Here is a 25,674-nt window from a genome sequence, read left to right on the forward strand (position 1 = left end):
AAGTTGTACGACTGTGCCCATGTAAAAGGAAAGTGAGGCCTGGAGAAGACCACAAATGTAGTTAGTGACAGAGTTGAGGCTGGAACCTGGGTTCACAAAACACCAAAGTCCTTGCTGAACTCTGGGACCTCCCCAAAATCTAGAATCCCATCTTGGTTGTGCCAAATAATAAGTGGAGAAGCTTAAACAAGTTGCCACCTTCCCTGAAGCTCAGGTTCCTCACCTGTAGAGAACGTGATGAGGCTCAGATAACGTGAAAGCACTTTGTAAACGTAAGCATCTCCTCACATTATACACCAGTGTTTATCTCCTTGGCTGGAATACATGGAATGTGACAGATCAAGTTACCAAGGTCGCCTGGGCTTAAACGCCCCTGCTTTCTGTTGTTCCTGGCACTGAAGGTAACAACCGAGATTAGCATCACCTTTCCCTTCCTGCCCCTTTCCTACTGCACTCACAGAAGCGAAGTGGACACTGACAAGCTGGCAGATGGCAGATACTTGACATATATGATTTGATTTAGAACCAAGCCTCCTGAAGAAAGGGCTGATTCTATAGGACCATCACAAGGGATGTGGGAAAACACCTCTGAAAGGTGCTCAGGCGTGTCAACTTGGGTCTGAACACCGTCTGCTCTACCACAGCCCAGACGGCCGTCTGCCAGTGCTCCCTGGCTCCGGCTCCTTGGCAGTAAAAGTGAGAGCCAAGAAGTATCTTCACCTATAAACTCACTATTGTAATGCTTGAGTCAGGGACTCAGCATCCCAGAAATACAACAGAAAGGGATTAATCGGCATTTCAACACCGTTGTTTATCCATCCCAGCTGCCCCACAAGGTTTGACAGTCCAGGAGCAGGGCCTCATTCACCCTGCAATGATGGAGGAAAGGAAATGCCACCTTGTGTAGAAACTGGCCTCACAGTACTGATTTGAGTCCCAAATGCACAACTGAGACCTCACAACTGAAGGGAAGCACCACAGCACACTAGTTAAGAGATCAGGTATGATTCCGGCTCTGTTGCTTAAGTGCCACATGATCCTGAGCCTGTCACGCAACCCCACAAAGCCCAGTTCCTTCCTCTGTAAAAAGGGGACAAGGAGAGCGGCCCCCCACCTCATTAGGCTGCTGCGGCATCTAAACATGCATAGCCAGAGTCCCTCTGGGCATTTGTAAGCACAGTGTACATGTTGCTATTATCATCATAAGGAATTCTGATCAGCTTCAGCAAGTACCAGCTAAACCTTCCTCTGACAGGCAGAGACACTAGAAAGACACCATCCATAGTTAGCTGTGTATGATGTCGTCATTGGGGGAAGCTGCACAAGGCACACACAGGAACGCTATTATGGTAACTTCTCACAAGCCTAAAATTATTCCAAAATAAAGTTTTTTCAAAAAGATAGCACATTACTATAACCTTATACCTCCCCTTTTCAAGACCCCTGATTTTGAGTGTAAACCCTTCAGGGGTTGGTCTTTTAGTCTGCTCCTCGGAGGCTTAATCATCAGAAAATAAAAAAAACAGCACATCTCAGGTGTTAACTTAAATTTCTGGTAAGTTCCGTCAGGGCATATTTCTGACACACAGCCCCTAGCCTAACAGACTCTGTGAAATTCTGGGTGAAGAATGGAGGCACGATGACTGAAGGTACAGAAATGTTATATGTCCGGGAAAGAAACAAACCAAAGCTAATCAGAGAGCCGGGAAGCCAGGAAACCGAGACTTGAGGGTGAGCCGGGGCTGAGGGAGAACGGTCTGCACAACAGGACGCAACGTCTGGAGCACAGGGAAGGCCAGCATTATGAGGGGACAGAAAGGACAGCACTACCTGGCTCCTACTTTACTTCAACTTCCCTGCCGAGGAGAATGAGTCTCAAACCGGGCACAGCAGAACAAGCACTAGTCAGTGGCTGTTTCACACATGTGCTCCCGGACTCCCTGCGGTAGAGGGGTGCCTTCATCCTTTCGGGCAGTTCCAAGTCCAGGCCCGGGTGAGGGATTTGCTGCAGCTCTGAGAGCTCCCACCTGAGGTCACAGGCCTCTGGGCAATCAAATCACGGCAACAGTGGGACAGGGGCTGATGGAGACACACAAATGCTGTTCTGATTTGTAAAGGAAAAGAAGATCGGAGCAGGGGAATAAAATCAGTGGCTGGGTTATTGGTCAGATAGTTTGTCAGTGTTCAGAGGAGAAAATGAGGAATGAAGCCTTAAGGGGTAAGCATGGGATCTCAAGGGCCACTTCCAGAAGTCCCTGTGGGCACAAGGCAGCTTGCAGAGTGAATATGGTGGGCAATGTATGGTGGTGGGTGTATGGCGGTCATTACATGGCATCATAGAAGATTAAACAACAGAACCCCAAGGCTGCTGATTAATTACTTGCTATAACCAAGAGGGAGTCCCATGATTTATTGGTCTAGCAGATTTGCATGAGGTGAAGCCAGCAGGCTAGCAGCTTGATGGACAATCAGCACCCACAGTCAAGAGCAGCAACCAAAGGCTGCAATGAGGATCCAACATTAATAAATAATAGTAAGTAAGGAGAAGCAGATTTTAAACTTGGTATATTGTCTGTAAACTCAACATGCAGCAAGAAATGATCGATGCAGCTTCCAAAACAATAAACACCATGGTAGGTGGGCTCAACAAGAGCAATGAGAATGCAGTGGGCGGTGCTGCGTGAACAGCTGTGGTAAGAGCCGGGAGCTGGAAGCAGGCTCACCTCTGCTTCATGCCATCCCTGCCATATACCAGCTGTGCAAACATGGCCAGCTAAGCACTATCTATGCCTGTTTCCCCAGTCCCAGACAGGAAGGAAGGTGGTACTAGAGGCCATCTTGCAGGCCATTTGCAGGACCAAATGGGATAATACAGAACAGTGTTTGGCACTTGGGAGGCGCTCAATGAATGTCACTAAGGAAAAGAAGTGCGTGGGAGTCACAAGAGCTAGACTGCCATGAGAAGTTGCACAGCACTGGACTTCAAAATGAAACATGGCATCTATGTGAGTGTGTCCAACTCCACTGATGCTGTCCTTGTTCTTACGCACGAGCCAGATCAAAGGAAGCAATGGTCCCCCTGCATTCTTTGCGGGCATATGCCATGCTGTCGCATCTGGGGAAGGCCGCTGTCACCAAAGGGCCAGGTCCGGGAAGGCAAACGTCCCTCCACCCCACAGCACATATGACACGTTTACCAAACCCAGTGACCTTGTGGCCAAGAAAGGAGCGACAGCGGTCTCCAGACAGGGGGTTGGGTGAGAACAAGGTCAGTCCCACGCAGCTCTGCAGGTCAGGGCTAAGGCCTGGGCAGGCCTTCGGGCGAGGCAGTGTCCAGCCCAGTGGGAGGCGGGCCATGCCAGCCAGACCGTGGCGGTGGAAGGCTGCCTACTGGGGAGTGGGGAGTGAGGACCTCATCCAGGAACCACCCAGAGAAGAGCTGAGGCAGAGATATGGACAACTGGGCCAGATCAGTTTAAGGTCTCTTCTGACCGTAACATGCTGAGCTTTTTAGGAGATGAGATAGCCCAGGATATACGTCAGCTGCAGCATTTAGAAGTTAGACAGCATCCATCCACTGCTGGGTCCATGGGTAGACAGGCCAAGCAGCAACCAGGATGACTTTGATTAAAAATACAAGAGAAAACCCCACCTAAATGAATTAGAGGAACACTAACTCAATTTTTTTCAACCACATATGTTTGGGGATAGACTTAACTTAAGAGTACAGAATTCAAGCAACACAAGGCTTTCATTATACATCTTACAGTGTTGTGTCCAGGGGGAAAGGACAGAGGAAAGAGAGGTGCACATGCAAGACACCCAACTGGTGTCCTCATAAGCCAGGTTAATAAGGGCCTCTCACTCTACTCAGGCTAAGGGGAAAATAATGAAAAACAGGCTGTCAGTCTGCTCCCCATATTCAGAACACAGGAATACAGGGAACCTGAACAGTACAGGATGCCACAGCAGAAAGGGTAACAATAAAACACTTACTGTACTGTGTCAGAAAACCCCAGAACAAGGCAAATGAGACAAACATGGGCTTCCTTTTACAGGGGGAGCTAGAAGCACATTGTGAACACCAAGAACATGCGTGGTGCAGTGCTCCCAGATATGCAGGGATCGCTCCATCTCAGGACTCAGGGAGGTGCAGATGGTGTGGGGGAGGGAGGACTTTTCCCTCTTCAGTGGAGAACAGCACGGCGCTGGGGGGTGGAAGGTTTGCCTGCCTTTGAAGCCCAACACGCACCAGGATGTAAAACAGGAGTAGAAGTTGGAGAGCAGCTCTCTCTCTTCAGTCTCAGTGCAACTGCATACCATTTAGGCCTTATATTTAACATGCTGTGTGCCAACGGTGATGGTAGGACCATTTACCACAGCATGGCTTGTGAAAGCAAACAGCTAAGAAATCACCAAATGTCTAGTGGTTAACCAGGACGTTCATATCCTGGAATATGCAGCAGCAGTTAAAAAAAGTCCTACATGTGTCAATAATAGAAGAGTCAGGATCATATTATTAAGAGAAAAATGGAAGGTACAGCATGAGGTGGAAATAGTTAACACACACGCTTGTGTCATGCGAGGGACGCTTTCTCGAAACTGAAGCACCTCTGTGGGGGTGGTTACACCACAGACACTATGGAGGTGTCCTCCTGGCCCCCAGCGCCGGAAGTGGCTCCTTAGGTCTTGACCAGCTGCCTCCCATCCATCTCCCCTTCAGACAGTTGCTGGTCAACCCCACAAAGGTATGGTGATATGATGAGATGTGAAAAAAGAGCCAATGACTATATCAATCCCTCTCTTTAAAAAATATTCAGATATAATTCATATGTCACAAAACTTACCACTTAAAAAAATGTAGAACTCAGCAGCTTTTAGTGTATCCACAAGGCTGTGTAACCACCACCAATACCTGACTCCAGAGCATTCTTATTGCCCCAGAAGAAACCCCACACCCACTGGCAGGTGCCTTCCATTTTCCCCACCCCAGCCCAACTACCATTCATCTACCCTCATCTCTATGGATTTGCCTATTCTGGGTACTTCAGATACAAGAAATCATACGGTGTGTGGCCTTTGACCGCTGACTTTTTTCATTTAGCACAGTTTTCAAGATTTGTTCATTTTCATAGCATGTATCAGTACTTCATTCCTTTTTATGGCTGATTAATAGCCCATTGTGTGAATATAACACACAATTGCTGGGTTGTATGGCAACTTGATGTTTAACACCCTGAGGATCTGATACCAGGTTGCTTTCTATAGGAGCTGTACCATTTTACACCCCCACCAACGGCATGAGCACTCTGTTCTCCAAATCCTCTCTGACTCTGGTTCTTACCAGTCTTTTCCACTACAGCCATCCTGGCAGGCTTGCAGTGCTTTCTCACTGAGGTTTTAATTGCCATTTCCCTGATAGCTGATAATGCCAATTATCTCTATGTGTTTATTTTGGCCACTTATTTATCTTCTTTGGGGAAATGTCTCTTTAGATCTTTTGCCCATTTTTTTAATTGGGTTGTCTTTTTGTTGTTGAGTTGTAAGAGATCTTTACATCCACATATATTCTGAAGACCAGTTTCTAAGACGTGTGATTTGCAAATATTTTCTCCCATGCTCTGGGTTATCTTTTTCACTTTCTTGTTGGAGTCCTCTGAAACACAAAGATTTTCATTTTGGTGAAGTTCAACTCAGTGACTTTTTGGTTGCCTGTGCTGTAGGTATCATATCTAAGAAATGGTTGCCTAATCTGAGGTCATGAAGATATATACCTGTTTTTTTTTTTCTAACAGTTTCAGTTTTCACTCTTACATTCAGGTCTTCGATCCATGCTAAGTTAATTTTTGCATGTGGTATGAAACACAGGGTCTAACTTCATTCTTCTGCATGTGGGTGTCCAGTTGTTCTAGCACCATTTGTTGAAAGACTATTCTTTCCCCCATTGAAGGGTCCTGGAACACTTGTCAAAAACTGACCATAGACAGATGGGTTTATTTCTAGATTGCATTTTATTCCACTGACCCACTGACAGTCTCTGTGTCAGTACCACACTGTCTTCACTACTGTAGCTTTGTAGTAAGTACTGAACTGAGAAGTGTGAGCCCTTAATCTGTTCTTCTTTAAGATTGCTTTGGCTATTCTGAATCCTTTGAGTTTCCATATGAATTGTAGGATCAATTTGTCCATTTCTGAAAAAAAAAAAAGGCAACCAAAACTTTGACAGGGATTATATTAGATCCATAGATCAGTTTAGGGAGTATTTTACTATCTTAATAATCTAAGTCTTCTGATTCATGAACACAGATGTTTTCCTACTTATTTGGTTCCTCTTCAGTTTCTTTCAACAATACTTCATAGTTTCCTGGATATGTGTTGCAGCTCTTTAAAATATTTTTTCCTGAGTCTTTTGTCATTTTTGAAGTTGTTATAAATAAATTTATTTTATTTTCATTTTCAGATTATTTATAGCTCGTGCTTAGAAATGTAAGAGTTTTGTATATTGATCTTGTATCCTGCAACCTTACTAAACTTATTAGTTCTAACAGTTTTGGGGGGAAGGATTACTTAGGATCTTCTATATAGAAGATCATGTCATCTGCAAAAAGAGAGAGTTTTACCTCTTCTCAACCTGGATGCCTTTTAGTTTACTTTTTTGCCTAACTGTCTTAGTTAGAACCTCCAGTACAATGTCAAGCAGAACCATCTCTTTTATTTCCTCTCCTCAAACATTGACTTGAAAGAAGGAGAACCCTGTAAAACTAGCAGGATACTCTCCTTTCGTGTCTTTGCAGCAGGTCCAAATATTGTAGTTTCTCTCGGCCATCTGAGTCAAAACTATTGGCCAAAACACAAACTAAATTGGTGGTGGTGTGAGTGTGTTACAGGAGAGGAGTGGTTCTGGGAGTAAGCAAATACTTTGTAGAACAAAATCTGTCTAGGATTACATGAGAAGGCACTCACGGGGTGAGCATTACTCTGAATTGGAAACTGAGATTCATTAGCCAAAATGTAATGTGCACAGTGCTAAGACGGGCTGAGTGCATGAGATGGACTCAGAGGATGGGCTAAATAAAAGTGAACTATTGTATGGGGGGGGACTTGGGGTAGGGGAGAGTCTAGTAAACATAATGTTCTTCATGTAATTGTAGATTAATGATAACAAAATTTTTTTTTAAATGCTACGCTAAAAAAAAAAAAGAACTATTGTAGACTGGTTTATATATACCAATTGTGTTTTAGGTAAATACTTCCTAAGCAAATAGTGTTCTGATGAATCAGGGCCACATACAGGAGTAGTATATAGGAGAAGTATGTATATATGCTTATAAGATTTACTTTTTGAAGGAGTCAGAAGAAAATGCTAGCAGTGATGATCTTAGGGTGAGGACAACTGTGATGGTGATGCAATTTTCTATCTTTCTAAAATTCTGAGTTTTCTTACTATGTACTTTTATTAACAAGAACAAAAAAAACAAAAAACAAAAAAGCCCAACCATGGTTCAGTAAGCAGCAATTATGAACTGCTTTACTTCTTGTGTTTTTCTGTTATTAAAAAAAAAAAGACTAAATGTTACTGCAAAAAGGGCACACCATGAACAGTAAGTATGTAATTAGGGGCCTATCAAGGAGAAATCTATCCCACCCTTAGAAATAATTGAGTGATGAGTAACCACAGAATGTTCTAGAAAAATGGAAGAGGGTTATTTGAGTTCAAATATACAGGACATGTCTGTCATCTTTGCTGGGTAGAAGAAGTGAGAGCTCAGGGTGTCCCTCCAACAGGAAACAGGAACTGAGTGGGCAGCTCAGGGGGGTGGAACTGGCCTTTGAAACAGGAAAGGGCAGAGTCTGTTTCTGGCTGGCTGAGAGCCCTGCAGTTTCCAGAAAATGCTGGCACAGGTATAGTGCCTCCTGTCACGGTAGGAACCGCCTGCACAGCGAGCTTGCAGCTGTGTGTGGTTTAATAAAGAAAACTAAACAAGACGAAAGAGGTAGAGGGGATCCTGGGCCTGATGGATGGTGGCTGGAGGGCAGGAAGTACACGATCTAGACATCCAGACGCACAGACCTTTGGAAGTGCACAGGCCAGAGCAAGTGGCCGGAGCTCAGGAAAAGGCTCTCGAAGGGCTTCGCGGCAACAACTTGTTTCCTCTCAGGGCTGTGGGAGGCCCTCCTGCAGTGGCCGGAGCTGCTGTACAGAGTGGAGCCAGAGGGGACACCAGGGTGGCCCTTAGGTAGAGATCAGACGAGAAGTAGGTTCCAGGGTATGAGGAGTCCTTTTGTCTTAGAAGCACTACCAAGTTAATTCTTAACCTCGAGCTGTTAGTTTCAACATCTTTGTTTAACCTTCAGATTTTTGGGGGGTTTGTTTTTGCTTTTAATCCCATCATTTCATTTGTAACCAGGCATTTCTGCAATGTTTTTAAGCGTCCTCTTAACTTAATAGTGAAATTAACTTTTTGAACATTCCAGCCAATTGTCAATTTGTCAGAAGGCAAGTTAGGTGTTCCCAGGCTCTGACTGATAAGAGACAGGAGCACAGTGCCTCTGTGGTCACCAGCAGAAGGCGGCAGCCGTGGAAGAAGAGCAAGGAGCCAGGATAAGACAGAGAGCAAGGAGCCTGGCTACGGGGGCTGTACCCTTGTGCCCTCTGCCATTTGTTGGGCAAACATTTACCAGGTGCCAGAGCATCTAGATGATAGCATCTAACATGTGCTAAGCATTTACTATAGGTAGGACTATAGGAAATTGACAACATTCAGCCATTTTAGAGCCACCAAAATGGCAATTTCCTATGATCAGCTTAACACATGTTCTAAATGACTTGCACATATTCACTTCATTTATTCATCACACTCACCTATAAAGTAGAAACTTGTGTGTTATTTTCCCCATTCTTACGGTGAGGAAACTAAAGCTCAGGGTGCTTGCTAACTCTCTCAAGGTCACATAGTCAGGACGAGACTCAAATTCAGGCAGTTTGGCTTCCACGTTTGCTCTTAAAAGCTCTGTACTCCCCTCCCAGGGTGAACCCAAAACCTGACAAGCTCTGGAGAAACCTCAGGCCTGCGTTCTCAGGTGTTGTTTCTCTTAAACGAGGCAGGACTGACCAGACCTTGGTCAAGAAGAAACTGGACTGTTGCCTTTCACTTTGTTCAAAGTCATAACAAACTTCACAAAGCCCGCATATTCAACCAGTTCCTTCAATGGGTCAAACCTTTTCTGCAATCAGAGAAAGCTTCGTATCACACTGTGGATAAAGTGAAGGTTCCTATGGCCAAGATTCTCACCTGGCCTTGGTCAGCTAGCTCACTGCACACATGTGGGCCATACGTTGCTATTGACTATAGCATACGAGCTATATAAAGAGCTCAAACCAGTGCTCTGGGCAACACAGTGGCACGGCTGCATGGCTGCCACACGGCTGCAGGAGAGCAGAGACAAGACTGGAGTGGTGGTAGTGCTGAGGACAGAGACTGAGATGGCTGCAGAGGTGGAGAGGCCCAGAGACAGAGACCGGCTTGCTGCGTGCAGACTCGCTCTGAGTGGATGGGATTCTAGCGATTGACCTGCCACCATGGGAATAAAGTTGGATATAAACCCTTTCACCCTAAGAATGTTCCATTGTTATTTTTCTGTCTCATTGAATTGACACTGAACTTGCCTGGGGCTGAAACCTATTGGCAAGACACACATTATTAGAGCCTTCTTTGAAGCTGTACTGACATTTCAATCAGTTTGAATAGCCCCAAATGGGTGACTCACTCACTCAGAACCTGGACAACCAAGAAGAGCATGCCAAGCCCCCTCAACCAAAGCGGCCACCTAGTTCTACCTGGCCGCTAGACTCTGTCTCTGATCATGTGTTATCCCACAGGCTGGGTAATGTTTCCAGAACTCCATTTTCATGATATCATCTTGGAAGAGAAAAGGGCTCCCCACTGCCTGGATGGTCACATGCAAACTGGCAAATTCGGCATCTAAAGATCTCTGTCACCTAAAGATCTCCATCACTTGGCCTGTCCTTCCCTGGTCCACCTTCAGTCTTAGAGTTCTTACTGGCTCTCTCTCCAGTACACCCTTCTCACTGAAAGCCCGTCTCCACACTCAGCTCACTGTTTATGCCTGCCAGCTTTGCTCCCCGAGTTCCCTTCCCTCCAGCTCTCTGCAGTCTCAGTGCTGTCTTTCCTACCATCCCAGCTCAGCTTCACACCCATCCCAGGGCCCTTCTCACTAAGCCTACAAATATTAAGCTCCTAGCTCTAGGAGCTCTGAGGATGCAACCCAGGATCTACCTTCCAGCTCCACAGAGGCAGGCAGATGATGATCAAGCCCAAGAAGGAGATAGAGGAGGGACACCAACGGGGACAAGCAGAGCCCGAAGAGGGGCTGCCACGCAAGCTGATGATAGAAATTCCAGGAAGGGAAGAATTAATCAACTGTACCAAACAAAGCAGAAGAGCCCAATAAGATAAAAACTAATATGTGTACTTGTAATACAAGTCTAGCGATCCTAGGGCACAATGACCTGAGAGCAGTTTCCCAAGACCATGGTCCAAAGTGATGGGAGCTTCACTCTCCCTGAGGGTTGGAGCCTCCCTTCCCTTCTTCCCCCAGACAGAGGGTTTTAAAGCTCACATGTGTGTGTATTCTGGGATCTGCATCAAGGCAGCTCCACCTCTGAACTGGAAATGCGTCCTCAGCTGTAGCAGGACTGATGGGTTCCCACTTGGGCATCAGAGGTCAGGGTAGATGTGGCTGGTGGTGTATTAACAGGATTGAAGAGAAAGATGGCTGTGCTCTTAGTTTTCTCTGTGGGGCAGGAGGCAAGAGGAGGGAGAGCAGGAAGGTGTAGAACAAGCACTGGAGGCGATGGGGAGGGAGCTGCCCAGGGAAGGCGAAAGGCTCCTCTGCAGTCCGGCCCCTGCAAAGGAAGGGCGGGCGGGAGCAGCGCAGAGCAGCTGGGCTGGAGCGCTGGGCTGGAGGCAGGTGCCGGGCAACAACGGACTCTGGGAGCTGGGGGTGGCTGCGAGGTCCTCAAGGGTCAGAAATAAAAATTCTGGGAGAAACTTTAGAGGGGAAAACTTCCTGTATGCTAGGGGAGACTGACACATGGACTTTTACTTTAGCAGATTTACTGTTTGAATGGGACATTCAGCGCTGAGGCAAACTCCCAGACCCAACCACGAGGGCAGGCACATTCCATATTGGCTGCAGACAGCGTTACATACTTTGGGGTTTCCCCTATTACTTTGCGGGATGTTTTTGTGACTGGGGGTGAGGCAGTCATGAGGAAGGTAGGAGAAGATGTCTGTGTTTCTCTAGAACCCTACTGACAGCGGAGGCAGCAGCTAGGAGAAAGAGCCACATCAGACGCAGGGCCTGTCAGCGCCTCCTCAATGTGATGTATTTCAGTGCTCTTCTCAGCATGAGCTTGACTTTAACGATGAATCCAGAAAAAGGGGGAAGTGATAATAAATCACAAACAATAAAAACCAACAGAGATTTCTTCTGACCCCAGCAGTATAGCTCTTCCAACCCCACCAGCCTGTCAGAGTGCTAATTGAAAGCACTTAGAGAAAATGCCCGAACCCATCCGTGCCCTAGGGACTAGAGGCACAGGAGGCTTTCTAAAGCCCTTAGCAACTTCCTCAGTAGGAGTTGTGACTGTGCGCCGGTCAAGAGGGTGCTGCTAGGACGGGGTGGGTGGGAACAACAGGGGAGCTGGGGGTGGCTGCAGCAGGCACGCAGAGCAGCAGGGCCACGACTTCGGGCTTCAGGCTTCTCCTGCGTGGTCAGCCCAGGGCTGTTGAGAGGGGAGAAGACCTGGAGAAAGCCACCGGGGTCTTGTATCATCTTTAATAATTAACAAAAGAGAAAAGGCATGAGTCAGTAACGTGAGCCCTTTGAAGCTATGAGTGAATTGCCATGCCTCAAGACCCTGCAGCCACATTACAGGCTCCCCAGATACAAGCCCAAGAAGGTCAGGAAAACACAGGCACTGCGGTGACCAAATGAACCTTACAACCAAGACAATCTAAAACACATCTGACAGGAGCCACAATGCCAGACAGGAGGCCACACTGGAGGCCCGGATGGAAACAGTGCTTATAAACTGCTCATGAAACTAGCAAGTCAGAGACAAATACAATCTTAGTTTTTCTCTCCTGACTTTGGTAATAACCAACACAATGTTGAGGTTTCTTTTTCCCCCCAATATCTACTGAAATGACCAAACACATGCTCACATATAAACAGATAAACATGTTGGTCCAGGGATACTTTTTTAACCTGACCCTCCTGTCCTTCCACAGGTCAAAATACATGGAGCATTTTTTTTTAATGCAACTAAATGCTGTACCAAGTTGCTAGAAGGCAGGAGACAGACGGTGTGGGAAAGGGGATTGTTACCGTGTGACTTTGGACACCTCAGCTGGTGTTTCTGAGCGGCAAGTCATCACATGAAGATGTTATGTGAAGCAGCCAGCCGGAAGCTGGGGAGGGGCTGGCAGCGAAGTAGAAGGAAATCAAGGCGAGTGTGATGCACAGAAGACAGGAGAGGAAAGTGCTTTTAGGAGGGAAGGGGCAGCCAACTACGTTAAAAGCTGCCGCAGAGATGACCAAGAGAAGGGAATTGTCAAGACACAAACCGAGGCTTCTAAACTGCTCTTGGCTCATGTCAAGACCATGGGGTATCTTCAAAAAAATAAAGACAGCATCTTTGATCACTAGATTGTTTTAAGAGACTTCTTTCCAAAGGTCTTATTTGCGTAATAAAATAAAGTAAAATATGAGAACACATTTTGATAACTCATTTGTAAGTAATATCTTTTTTTGCAGTAATTTCTAGGTTTTCTGTGCCTGTTTAAGGGAGAATCCTAAGGGACAAGAGTAAGCTAAACTTAGACTATATCATTCAGGGCAGTTTCAGAAATATTTCCTCTTCATTGTAAGTGCATCTGATAACAATATTTTCCATAGTTATGTGCAACAAATCTTTCGAATGCAGTCATTTCATGGTTAGCCTAAACGTAGGCAAACACAATTTCTGAATACTAAGAAAAAGAAAAACAAATGCCATAATAAGCCTTTGAGCACAAAGGTCTAAAAATAGTGTATTCTTTCTCCCAGCCCCACACACAAAGGAGAAACTCTTTGCCTTCAGAAGCTGGTTTGATCACAGCTCGATGGAGTCTGGAGGTGAGGCTCTCCTCAGTGGGTTCTGACTGCCCAGTAGGCAACCTTCCTGCCTATAAGTTGGGGATACATCCCATCAGCCAATGATCATGAAGATGTGCCCACACCACCAGGGACTATGGTCACGCAGAACTGGAGGCCTCAGAGGTGCTTAGAGACTTGGAGCCTGGACAAAGGGAGCCCTGAGAGGGGAGGAGTTGGCACAATTATACAATTACAGTGTTTGCACGTAAACATGCTTCTATGTCCACCACCTTCACCTTCAAACAACCCTGCCGGACCCTCATCTGCAACCCCTCTTAGCTCAGCTTCTCAAAGTCCCCCCGACTGTCTCTGCTTCCCAACCTGCCATTCATTCTTTTATCCCCTTCGATCTCTACAGGCCTCCTTCTCTACAGCTCATGAATAAATGCATGCATGTCATGGTTACCCACACCCTTCCTGTGGGCCAACCCAAAGGCCACTCCTCCCCCACTCTTGTACACAGTCCCCAGTGGTGTCCAATAGCCCACCCCCAGCTTCCGTGCCCCTCCCACCCGCCAGTGTCTGGGTTTTCTCCACACTGAGTCCCCAGCTCCTCAGCCGGCTCTCCATCTTCCTCCTGGCCTCTTCTCTCACTTTCCTCTCTCCCTGGTGATTTCAACGTGCTCAGAAGTTTAAGTATTTATAGGCTGAATGATCTAATCTGTCCTATGAGCTCCTGATTTGTAGACCTCACAGAATCTCAATATTGGGTATCTATTTGGCATCTCAAACTTAACAAGCCTGCAAAACTGGAAATCTTTGTTTTTCCCTCCAAAATCTGCTCTTCTCAAAATCTTTGTTGTCCCACCAAATAGCATTGCCATCTACCCACCTGCTCAAGTCAAAAGCCTAGAAGTCATTCTGGGCACTCTCACTGCCCTCTTTCCACACTTAACCAAAAACCTGCCAGTTCTACTGTGCAAACATGTCTCCAGTAGGTCTGCTTCTTGTGTCTGTCACTGCCACCACCAGGACCTCTTGCATGAGTACTGCGACAGCCTAGCCCTTCTCTCCTTGCTTTCCATCTGTGGCCCGTGGTCCATCCCCACCACAGCTAGAGCGGCACTGCAAAAACACCAGACAGGTCCCGATGCCTCCTTGCTGAAGGCCCTGGAGCAGCTTCCTCTGCACTTGAAGTAAGACTGCTGACCTGGTTCCTGCCTGCCTCTCTCCCTCTGTCCACCGAGCACCAGTATGCCAAGCCCTTTCCCACCTCGGGGCCATGGTGCCCCTCAGAGAGGCCAGTCCTTGGGCCACTTCCCACCACCTGTAACTAGCCGGGAGCACAGCAGAGCCACACTAGGCGGGTGCTCTGTGAGGGCCCATGCCGTCCATGCTGGTTGGGTACAGCCGTCTCACTGTCGCGTGGAGAGAAGAGTTAATGGGTCGGGGGGCACTGGGAGGGGAAGCCAGGGGGCCGCGACAGTCAGAGGGTTCCCGGCCAGGGGAGGAGCGGCCGCGCCACCCACAGCGCCGCATAAAGGTACTAGTCAGCCTCCCTTGGGTCAGGCTGGGCTCTGCTAACCTCAGAGGTCAGCCCCAGCGGGCAGGCAGTCCTGCAGAGTGGGCTATCTACTTAAAAACAAACAAGCATGAAGCTGTTTCTTTCATGCAGGCAGGCTCCTGTCCACGAGGCACACAGCCTTCAGGACTGCCATCTAAGGGCAACAATTCCTGGATAGCCGCCTCCCCACCTGTGTGACTGCAGACGCCACACACTAGTCAAGTGGGGGCGGGATGAGGGTTTCTGTCGCCATCGCTATCGCGGCCTTCCTGGGGCCTGGGCTCTAGGTTTCAGATAAACAACTATGTGGAGAACGGAAGACAAGGAGCAAAGCAGAGGGACAAAACCAGACAAATGGCAGGAGTAACCCTCCCTGTGCTGCAGGACTCCCTCTGAAAACTAGTAGGAGCTGGGCTAGCACCCCACCCACCCACCCCAGCACAGCCTCCTGCTGGGACCCTCCCAACAGAAGGCCCACCGACACATCTGGTCCTACTAACAGTTAGAAAGCAGTATTTTCCTAAGGGTTTTTTTTCTTTGGGCTTTACAGGGTTACTGTCTGCCAGGCTACCAAATCCTACCTTCTCCAAGCCCAAAGCCACCACACAAACTATTAGAACTCCCAGTGAAGAACCTGCTCTGGGAAATGACCTTGTGCTAGTTTTTTCCTGAAAAGAGACACCAGAGAAACATCAGAAGGCAAACCAAGACCCACACCCTGAAAGGCTTAAAACATAACAATAATATCCTTGGGGGATGAGCAACCGAGCCCAGTTTAATGAGGAAAGGAACAGCAGATTCCACAAGTGGCTGGGATGGGGATGCTCGTAAAGGGAAAGCGTAGGAGGGAGAAGATGAGAGATAAATAGGTCATGGGGTTTTACCTCAACACCTGCATCCCCTCGGGGGAGTTCTGCACCTCATCCTGGAGGCGACGCCAGCGTAGACAGGCCCTCAGCTCCTGATGCTCCTGGGCCTCGTGGGCGGCCAGCTGCTTGGGCCACAGACACACAAACACATATGCACAAAACATGGTCACTACTGTCCCAGTGCAGGGTCAGAAACCCCGGGTGGAGTGCCTTCTTGGTTTCCAGGGACTGGCTCAGACAGCCTCCCTGATGCCCCTGGTGCCCCATCAGAAAAGTCAAAGGGCCAAAGAAGGCCAGCTGCTCAGCTCTGGTGCTGGTGGTGGAGCTGGGCCTGTGTGGGAGGCACCCCCTGGTCCCAGAGCCCACCCCACAAACACACACCTGGCCTCGAGAGAGCCGGCTTCCCTAGGGGCCCATGGTCAGTCTGACTCCAGCCAGTCCTTTCTGTTTTTGTCTCTCGCACAGGGTGGAAAGGTCCCCTCCATTTTCCTCCCACTTTCTCTGGCCCTCAGTTCAGTTAAGCTGTTTACAGTGGAGCCTCCTGGAAGAGCACACCGCCTGGCCTCCCTCTGGGGTTGGGGAGGCCGGGGCACACCGCCCTGCTGCTCGGAATTGGCGGCTGCTGCTCGGTGTGCTCACTAGGCCTCATGGCTATGATCTCGGGAAGGGAGGGCCGCAGACACCCATCAGGAGGGAAATGTCAGTACCTGCCAGTCTCTGTGAATTAAAGGCCTCTAGTCGTTCACTCAGCAAATACTTGCTTAGTGTCTGCCATTATGGACACAGGTCCTGCCTTGAGGAGACCAGCAAGACAGCTAAGAACACTGACCATCCTAGTGCAGTAAAGGTAGCAGCAAAGGAGGAATTGGTTGCCCCTGGGGAGCCAGGGTCCTCAGAGGCTTTCCCGAGGAGGTGGTGAGGCCTGAGCCAGTCCCCAGCCGGGGAGAAGGGGGCTTCAAGAAGTGGGAAGGCATGTGCAAGGCTTGTGGGGCCTAGAAAGGGTGAGATGTGTTCAGAGGATGACAAGGGCATGCTCAGGCCCAGAGCAGGCTGCCATCTGGACAGACACGCTACCAAGCAGCTGACAGAGGCCAGATGATAAACAGCCTCTGTGCGCCTTGTCAGGGCCTTTACTTGCGCCTGCCCCCCTAATTCAGATTGAACCCTAAGTCCCCTGTGACTGTTTGGAGGTGGGACTTTTAAGGAGGGAATGATGGTTGAATGAGGTCATGAGGGTGGGGCCCTAATTTGACAGGACTGGTGTCCTCATCAGAGGAATAGGCAACAGAGCTTGCTCTCCCTGTGTGCACAAGTGAGAAGCCAGAGAGAGTGGCCTCACCAGCATCCACACCTGTCAGCACCGGACATTGGACTTCTGTTTGAGAAAACAAGTGTCCGTGGTGAAGCCTCCCAGTGTGTGGAATTCTATGGCCGCCTGAGCTCACTCAGATGCCCGTGAAGGAGTTGGCACTTTATCCAAGTTGGTGACACGTACACAATTCAATCTTGCAACTTACTCAATTCACTTCTCCCTTGGGAACTCCAGGTGGGATGCCAGGTCCTAGCTCCTCATTCGGTACCTCCCCACCTCCCCTCTGCCGGGCTTTCTGATACCCAGGGATGCCAGTCGGTCTTCAGAAGCACAGGGACCCATGTGCCCTCACACCTCCTTCACCGGTGGGGCCTTCAGTCCCACCCTTCCCTGCCATGAAGAGCTGTCCTCTCCTGCTTGGAAGGACTGCTGTGGGCACTCAGCAGGGTCTAACAGCAGCTCAGTGCTACCCTTCAAGGCAGGGTGAGAGTGATGGACATGCTGTGGAAATGTTTCCAAGTTTGGAATGTCTCCAAGTGCTGGAAACTGGAATGGCCACTTAGCCTCAGGGGACTGTGTCTCACATATAGAGTCACTGCATGAACCTTGAAGGCTGAGGAGGTGTTTACCTTTCTTTTCTACCTTATTTTCTTCTTGCTTCTACTGTGTACCTCTCTTACCTTCACAACTAGACTCTGGCCTCTTTCTGAGCAGAGCCCTTTCATCCTGTTACCCCTATAGATCTAGCACAGAGTGGACACGTGGAGGGCAATCTGTGACATGCAGCCAGGCTGGCTTCCTATCTTTTAGTGGAGATGGGTATATTCAGGGATGTCAGAGCAGAACCCAACAACAAGACGTAGGAGTGACCCCCTGGAAGTGCAAGCAGGGGAAAGGTGAAGGATGAACTCTCTGGGGATGCAGGAGATGAAGGTCAGAGAGAACCTCATCAGATGCCTGCAACAGACTTAGGATGACTAGAAAAGCTCAAACCTGATTGTCTCAGGATGGAAGCACCCCAGAGAAGGGACGGCAATAGAGGCACATTTATATTAACCTAGTTAACTCTTGCAGAGTGCCTACTACCTGCAAGCTGGTGTCAACTAAAAAGAAGAAGAGAACAGGAAAGGAGAATCTTATTTCTTGCACATACTGCATTTGGCAAGCTCACTCAAATTCACATATCCCATTCATCCTGCACGTGTGAACATTTTTATACCCATTTTACAAATGAGGAAACTGAGGATCAGAGAGGCTGCATGAGCTATCTACATGCACAAAGCTGTGAACCTCAGAGCTGGGATTCCGAGCCCAGGCCACCTCCAAACCCAGCTCCAAATCTGGCTTTTCCTGGACCTGCCATGTGGCCTCACTTCACCCACTCTGTGTGGCAGGGGACAGAGATGTGCTTACCACTAGCTCAACAGCTAAGCTGTGCAGGGGGTGGGGGAGGAGCAAGACACAGCTCCTTTGAAAGAGGTCATCATCTGGTTGTGAAGATAGAAGGAAGAAGAAAAAAGTAAGGAGAAAAGAGGTAAGTTCATGCCAAATTGTACGGAGTTCAAAGATTCTAGAAGAGTAGTAATGGACTGGAGTGGAAGGATCAGTCTGGGGTATCCAGAGACAGTGACGTAGCTGGCGAGTGAAAAATAAATAGGACTTCAACAGGCAGAAGGGACTTGAACAAAATCATATAGGTATTCACAAAATTGGGAATTTCAGAAAATGTGAACCAGTCTGGGTTGTTAGGGTTAGGGATGATGGGGAAAGGAAAAGACCAAATATTAGTAACCAGAAAATAAGCAGAAAGCAATTTAGCTGACAGATCCTCATTAGAATTGGCAGCCAATCTTTAGAGGTTGTAAACTGGGAGTCTGTTGACCAGGTCTGCCCTCTGGGTATGTTTGGTTATATAACATTTTTTAAATTAGTAAAATTTCACACAAATATCCAGATTTACAACTTCCTTTAAACAACTCAAAATGTGGTCTACATGAGCCCTCCTTTCAACATGGCAGTAACTGGATAGAGCTGGGGAGCAACTGGGCCAGTTTTCCACAGTCCTCACCATTCCCTGAGCTACACCAACTGTTGAACTCTTCATTACTCGCCAGTGGACATCTGTGATCATGATTCCTGATTTACACTTTAATCTCATTATTATGAAACACAAAACGCAATGTCACCACAAGCATAGCTCATAAGGAATGCTTGAATATGCCCCAGCGTGACCTTTTCTTCAGGTCATTGTTCATAGTCCCATATCTGAGAGCCCTCTAAAGAAGCACGTCCCACCACGGTCCATCGGCTGCATGTTTCTTCACAGCACTCACCACCTGCCATGGTACAGATTTGTTTGCATCTCTGTTCTCTCCCCAGGCTGGACTGTGACTCCCATGGGACAGAGGCTTCCCTCTCATCGATTCGGCTCCCTCCCCAGCAAACAGAACTGTGCCTAGTGCATTATAAGCATGAATTCGTATATTTTGAATGAATGGATTACTATGAAGAGAACTTGACTCCAGGCAGTGAAATGCTTAGGGTCACTTCAAGCCCACCTGCTGTGCTTGGGTCCAGAATACATCTTCCAGGTGAGTGGCGAACCCTTCACTCAGCCACTCCTCCGTCCAGTCACGGGCCCCAATGGCTAGGCCAAACCAGGCATGAGCAATTTCGTGGCAGAGACGGGTCCCACAGAGATGGCGCATTCCTGTCAAGACGCTCTGAGAGAGGAAGATGATGTGTGGGCTGTGGATAACAGGGAGAAAGCACATGAAGTCTTGTTAGAGCCTGCCCTCTGAGCTACCCCATGGCGGCTCTCGCAGTCTGGGAGCCTATTATTACCACATGCATGCTACATCATGACTTGCAGCTCAGATGCTTTTAGAAATAAAGAAAGTTGCAGTTTACCTTCTGGCAGCGGCTCAGGTTGCCATTTCTGCCAAGCAGTTGTCTCCATCATCAAACAGCTATTACCTGTAATAAGTAACCTGCACCAGAGTTTTATACAGAAGAAATTACAAGGCAATGGAAGCATTTACTCTGAAATCTGGACTGCAGAAGAGCAGGTGTGAGAATGTGAAGCCCACACTGTTAAGACCGTGATCAAAGCAGACCCGTCAGCCAAAAATCCAAGCAGCTTACAAATTGAGAAGTCATGCAGAAGAAGGGAACGAAAAATCTTTCATTTTAGACCAGCTGGTTTGGGAGTTATCAAACTGACAGGAGCTATGGCTGGGTGAGGTTTCCAGGAGAGTCCGATAAAGGCAAAGATTTTCACAGCCATCACTTCCCATCTGCAGAGGCTTCTGTGTGTCCGTGACATACAACATCAGGAAGGGGAGAGAGTCTGACAGAGGGAGAGGAATGGGCACTAACCCATCCAGGTGTGCAAATGGCCCCAGGGCTGGCCACAGCTGGGAGATTTATCTAATCTTATTTTCCATTCCTGGTTTTAAACCCAAAATACCATGATTAGAATTGCTCAGATGAAATGGAGGGGAGGGGGGCTGAAGAAAGAGAGGCAAACAGAATACCTCCTATGCTTCCATCTTTGGCATGTCATTTATCCAGGACTTGTTTACAACTTATTAATGAAAAATTTGGTCTTAAAAAAAACCTCTCCTCTATTAATTGAACAAAAGCAGTTGTGAAACCTTTCAAAGTAAGGAACTGCACACACCAGCTCCCTCCTTCCAAAGCCATTGGTTTGCCATGGTGTCAGCTCTGTGCAGGCCAGGACTGCTCACAGATCTGCCCTCCGCCCCCATGGCCACAGCGGAAAAACCCCACCTGGATTTCCCTTGCACAACATCACCCTTCAGCTCAGACGACTCAACTGAAATCACCCGAGGCCTGTGTGCCCAAACCAACAGCTTTCATGAAGGAATAACAGGGCAGGCACACAGATGAAGAGCTCTCACCAGACTCTCAGCAGAGCCCACCAGAAACCCCAGGAACTGGAAGTGCTCAGGGTATTTAGGGCCCAGCCAGGGGTGCGGCGGGTACCAACAGTAGTTCAGAGCACTAGCTCAGAAAAGAAAAACAGGGAAGGAAGGAAGGAAGGAAGGAAGGAAGGAAGGAAGGAAGGAAGGAAGGAAGGAAGGAAGGAAGGAAGGAAGGAAGGAAAGAGGAGGAGGAAGGCATGCATGCAGACAGGAAGGAGCTGAGAGGCACAGGAGCTAAGCTCCCTCATATTGAGAAAGCCGCCCCATGTAGAAGACAAACTGAGAAGCCTGGCATTTTCAAGTAAATGACCCCTTGCTCTGGCATGTGCAACGCTATGAAGAAAAGCCACAGAAATGTACCATGTAAATAACATTCCAGACATACTGCTGGCAGCATTCACCCTTTTGGCTAAAACAAAACAGAAGTAACTTCAGGCCTTGTAAACGGGCTGAAAGGCAAGCCTGTGTCGGGAGGGTCTGCAACTACACACACAGACAGCGCACATGCAGTTAGATGGAGTGTGGGGCTGACCCGTCCATTGAACCCAGGAAGGTTACACAAGCTGATGACTGAAATCACAGCAAGACTGTTCACAAAGAAAAAGCCTGCCCTCTCTGTGGTGACCAGGCCGTCCCAGTGTGGAAACCTATCCAGAGACCATTTATGCAAACAATCAAAGTCTGCGCGGGTCTGAAGGAATGCACAAAAGCAGCTGTGTGAGGGTGGCATTTTGTTTTCCTGCCCTTTAATTTTTTCTCCTCCAAAAGCCTTTGTGGTCTCCACCAGACCCGCCCCACCTGCTGCTGGTTAGCAGACACCACTGCAGCCCTAGTGCCTCTTGGGCTCAGGACAGACCCTGGCATTGCTGGAATCCCCCCCCTGAATTCCCACTTCCCAACCACAATCCTTCCTTCCCATCAGTGATAAACATAAAGGTACTTGCTACTGTCCTCTGAGAAACTCCGAGGCTTAAACGTCCTTCTGGATGGGAAGAGCGTTCCACCTGGTATAAACGACCCTGTGATCAGTGGGACATGTGACCTTATCCTGACGAGCAAAGCAATTTTCCAGTTAAGATCCAGACCCCAAATTCTCCTGCACCACCAACCTGCTCCCTAAGGTTGGGTTTACCTGTGGGGCCCTCTGGGCACGTATTTCCCAAGGAAGGAAATGGCTTCTTTCTTAAAACTAAATTAAAAATATCAAGTGTGGTTTTGATAACCTTTCTCAAGGGTTGTTAACAAATTCTGACATAAAAGGACAGAGAAATTCTTTCAAGGAGAATTTCCTCCTTTTCTTTCAACTCCTAAAGGTCAGAATTTCTCAATTAGGTAGAACTTTTAAACTGCTTTTTCCAACAGTGAGTAAAGAAAGCAATCATGCTCTTAAGCTCACTTCAGGGAGTAATACTCTATATTCCTTTCTAACAGATAACCTACTTCCTGCCCACCTTCCATACAGAATGAACGTTTAGAATTTTCTACTCTGACCTAAACTGATGTGTACGTCGCCCGGCGCTCCTCACACACTCCGAGCTTTCAGTATCTTAGTCGTGGCCCTGCTCAGCCAGCGGCCATCAGTCCCCGCTCTGCCAGGGCCCTTTTGGAAGTGGGTTTCCTCTCGTCCCTGAAAGAGCCTGTGTCAGCCACCTCTACAAATGCCAGATTGTTGGTTCATCATTACACAGGATGTGAGGTGATCACTTCAGTGACATCTTCATCCTAAAAACCAGTTCTTTTATTTTTTTAATCACAAAATGTGTCCTTCTCCCCAAACAAGAGATGGGTGGAAAAGTAATACTTTCACCTCTCAAAGAGGCTGTATTCTCCATCATAATTCTCTTCCTCTCCCAGCGGCTGAGAATGATGGTGGGGAGCAGTGGGGGGAGGGGGGGAACTGGGGTCGGGGGCACTGCGATGGGGGAAGGGGGGAGGGATAGGGCACCATGAGTTGGGGAAGGGGGGAGTGGGGGCATCATGATGGGCGGTGAGGTCTCCTGTCCCCCCCAGGAGACCACCAGGGGGGCTGCCTCCTCACAAACACCACGTGGCACTGCGTGTCTGCTGCCTTGACCCTTGGGGTTAAAGACACCGTTTCTGGTCTGAAAAGTTTGTCAAGACTGTTCCTCAGGGCTCCATCCTCACAGAGTAGACGGCTGTGCCCCTTAATGGAGAACAGCTTCCCACAGAGGCCAGGGCGCCTTCATTATTCTCAGGAGCCGCTCCAGTCCTTCAGGAGGCATGCAGTTTGGAGCGGAAATGGGGACTTTTATCAGACTTTAAGCAGGGGCTGGGGTGTGGTTTACTTCTGCTTTGTCCCAGGAGATGTAGCCAGTGCAGCCCAACTCTTGGCTGGGGGGAGGCCCAGAATTTGGGTTCAGCCCCATTGCTGTCTCAGCAGGTCAGAGCAGGCTGGAGTGGGAGCAAGAGGGCAGGAAATTGCTCTTGTTAAGGACTAGGAGAACCCAAGCTACCCTCCCATTACACTGCAGCAGATCCCAGTTCCCCTCAGGGGCAGAGTCCCTTTTTACACAGACCCTTGGGAGGTGCCTCCAGAAAACAGGCTTATATATTCACCAAGCTTGAGCTTCAAAGGTTTTCACCATCTCAACAACATGTGGACCCCAATATCCCATTATAGAGGGGAAGGAAGGACTGAAATAGCCTCTTTCCCTCCAAAGTCAAACTAGTTCTAAGGGTCTCATAATAACCGTGAAAGCAACTTTTCCTACATGACTTAATTACCTGTCAATTTAATTTGGACCTCTGAATTAGGCTCATGTAGTCTCGGGTAATGTGAGAAGGAGGTCAAATCTGTAGTTTCCCCTCCCCTTAGGTTCCAAACAGTTTTCTCTTTCGTTCCTCAGGTGTAAAGTGATGCATGCCAGCACTTCCACTGGTGTGTTTACAAATCAAATGCTTAACTCCAGCCCCCTCTTCCCAGTGAAATCCCAAGACCCTCTCTCCTGGATGCATTCTAATGGAGGGGACGCATCTGTTGTCCCAAAGGCAAAGGGGTGCCCCTGATGACCTGGAGGGCCACTGCTCCCTCTGGCTCTAAGACTGCCCAGTACGGACCAGTACCTTCCATTTGCCCCATATGACATCCCACTGTGGTCACATCTTATAGTCTCAAAAGTGGAGCCTTAGGGGATAAGGGAGTGTTCTTTTGAGGAGGTGGAAACCAGTTCTAAAAGCTTTACTTTCTACATCTGATCAATGTGAGAGAAAAGGCTGACATTAGTTGGTATAAATTATCCTTTAAGAATTCTAAATAGCAAACAGGCAGTGGACCATCCACTCACAAATCTAAGTGAATTTTGGCTCAAACTGCCAACATGACTACAGCAAAGAGTAGCTGGGGAAACGCAAGGGACACATTCCAGAGACTTCTACCAAAATCATATCCTCCTTTCAAAGACTCATTGCTTGAGTGCTTCCTATGTGCTTCACATAGTCTGAGCTCTCAGGCTAGGCACTGTATTTTATATACATCATTTCATTTAATCTAGCCCACACCATAGGAGATTGATTTCATTATTATCCCCATTTAACAGATGATGGAAGTGAGGCACAGAGAGGTAGAGTAAGGAGCTCAAGGCACAGCTCACATACGTGGCAAGTAACGTGAAGGGCCCCCACCCATAAGATGGAGAACCTCCTGCTTCTCTTCTGGGTCCTCGGTTCCCGCTGGCGCCACCTGAACCCCAATCACCCCTCGCCCCCCTAATCCCAGCACCTAGCCAATAGCCACCAGCCCCGTAGAAGTGACACCACAATCACCCCATGCCCCTTCCTATATAACCCAGCACCTTTCCCTAATAAAGCGAAATTCTCCGGTGAATTGCTACTGTGTGTCGCTCCTTTCCTTTCATTGGTGCCGAAACCCGGGAGACGGGACACCCCAACTGGGCCCCGTCTTCCCCCGACACCAGCAGCAGCTTGCCCTCGTCCTCTTTTTCCGGCGCTGGCTCCTCACACTCACCACTCCTCTTTGGCATTTGGGTAAGTTTTCCCCCGGAGTGGGCCACTCTTCCCAGAGCTATCGCAGCGCCATTGACCGTGATCGTCCGGCAAGGCCCTGACGCTCGGGGACGAGGAGGGAGCTCTCCCCGCCTTAGGCCTTCACGGCTGCGGCGGACCCTCAGGTCCCCCTCCAACAGCCATAAACGAGGTGACTCCTTTGCGGGTGAGAACGCTCCCTTCTCCCCCCCCTCCTCCTTCCGTTCCTTCTGCTGAAAATTCCTAGTACTAGGTGCCTCGTGACCCCGGCACTCTGCCATCTTAGAGAAGTCCGGGTGACGCCACACTTCCTAAGAAACCGACTCGTATACGAGTTTCCGCAGACCACCAAGGATCACCGGGGACGCCCTTTGTCTCCTTGCGGTCTGCTCCCAGTCCGAGGGTCTCCGTTCGTCTTCCCCTGTTTGTCTCCTTCTCTGTCCTTTAGCCATGGGAGCCTCCTCATCCCTCCCTGGAAGTTCACCTCTTGAATGCCTGCTCAAGCATCTAGCCACCCTCTCCCTGACGCCTGATATAAAGCCAAAACTTCTCCGTAAATACTGCTCCCAAGATAGGCCGACATACCCCCTAGACAATAACAACCAATGGCCCGCAGGGGGAGCTCTTGATCCTAACATCACTCGCGATCTCCTTAACTACTGCCAGCGCCTGAAAAAATGGAAGGAGATTCCCTATACCGAAGCTTTCCGCCTCCTCCCCCCGCACCCCTCGCCGCCGCCACCTCCTTCTCCCCCCACTTCCCCCCAAGTTCTCCTAGCCTGCAAGCCAAGCCGTCTCCCCCGCAGAAGCCTCCTG

At 48.6% G+C, this 25,674-nt stretch overlaps 1 protein-coding gene across 18 annotated transcripts in view; it reads right to left on the reverse strand.

Moving 5' to 3' along the window:
• The window catches only part of AOPEP (aminopeptidase O (putative)), a 375,534-nt gene that overhangs the window by 150,633 nt on the left and 199,227 nt on the right, over nt 1-25,674 (reverse strand). For 15 of the 18 annotated variants that reach the window (XR_008996479.1, XM_036904363.2, XM_036904360.2 and 12 more), the window contains 2 exons: nt 19,468-19,657; nt 15,613-15,719 (listed from right to left, as the gene is read on the reverse strand). The exons of 1 other annotated variant lie outside the window; for it this stretch is intronic. Coding sequence is in view for 16 of the 17 variants with exons in the window: in XM_036904363.2 (XP_036760258.2) it covers nt 15,613-15,719; nt 19,468-19,657 (297 nt within the window). In the remaining variant the exon portion in view is untranslated. Of the gene's footprint in view, nt 1-1,857; nt 6,192-10,655; nt 10,816-15,612; nt 15,720-19,467; nt 19,658-25,674 lie in introns of those variants that run through there. 2 more of the 18 variants (XM_057498503.1, XM_057498504.1) reach the window with 2 other exon arrangements.

This window comes from Manis pentadactyla, chromosome 3, assembly GCF_030020395.1.
Source record: "Manis pentadactyla isolate mManPen7 chromosome 3, mManPen7.hap1, whole genome shotgun sequence".
Taxonomy (NCBI): domain Eukaryota; kingdom Metazoa; phylum Chordata; class Mammalia; order Pholidota; family Manidae; genus Manis; species Manis pentadactyla.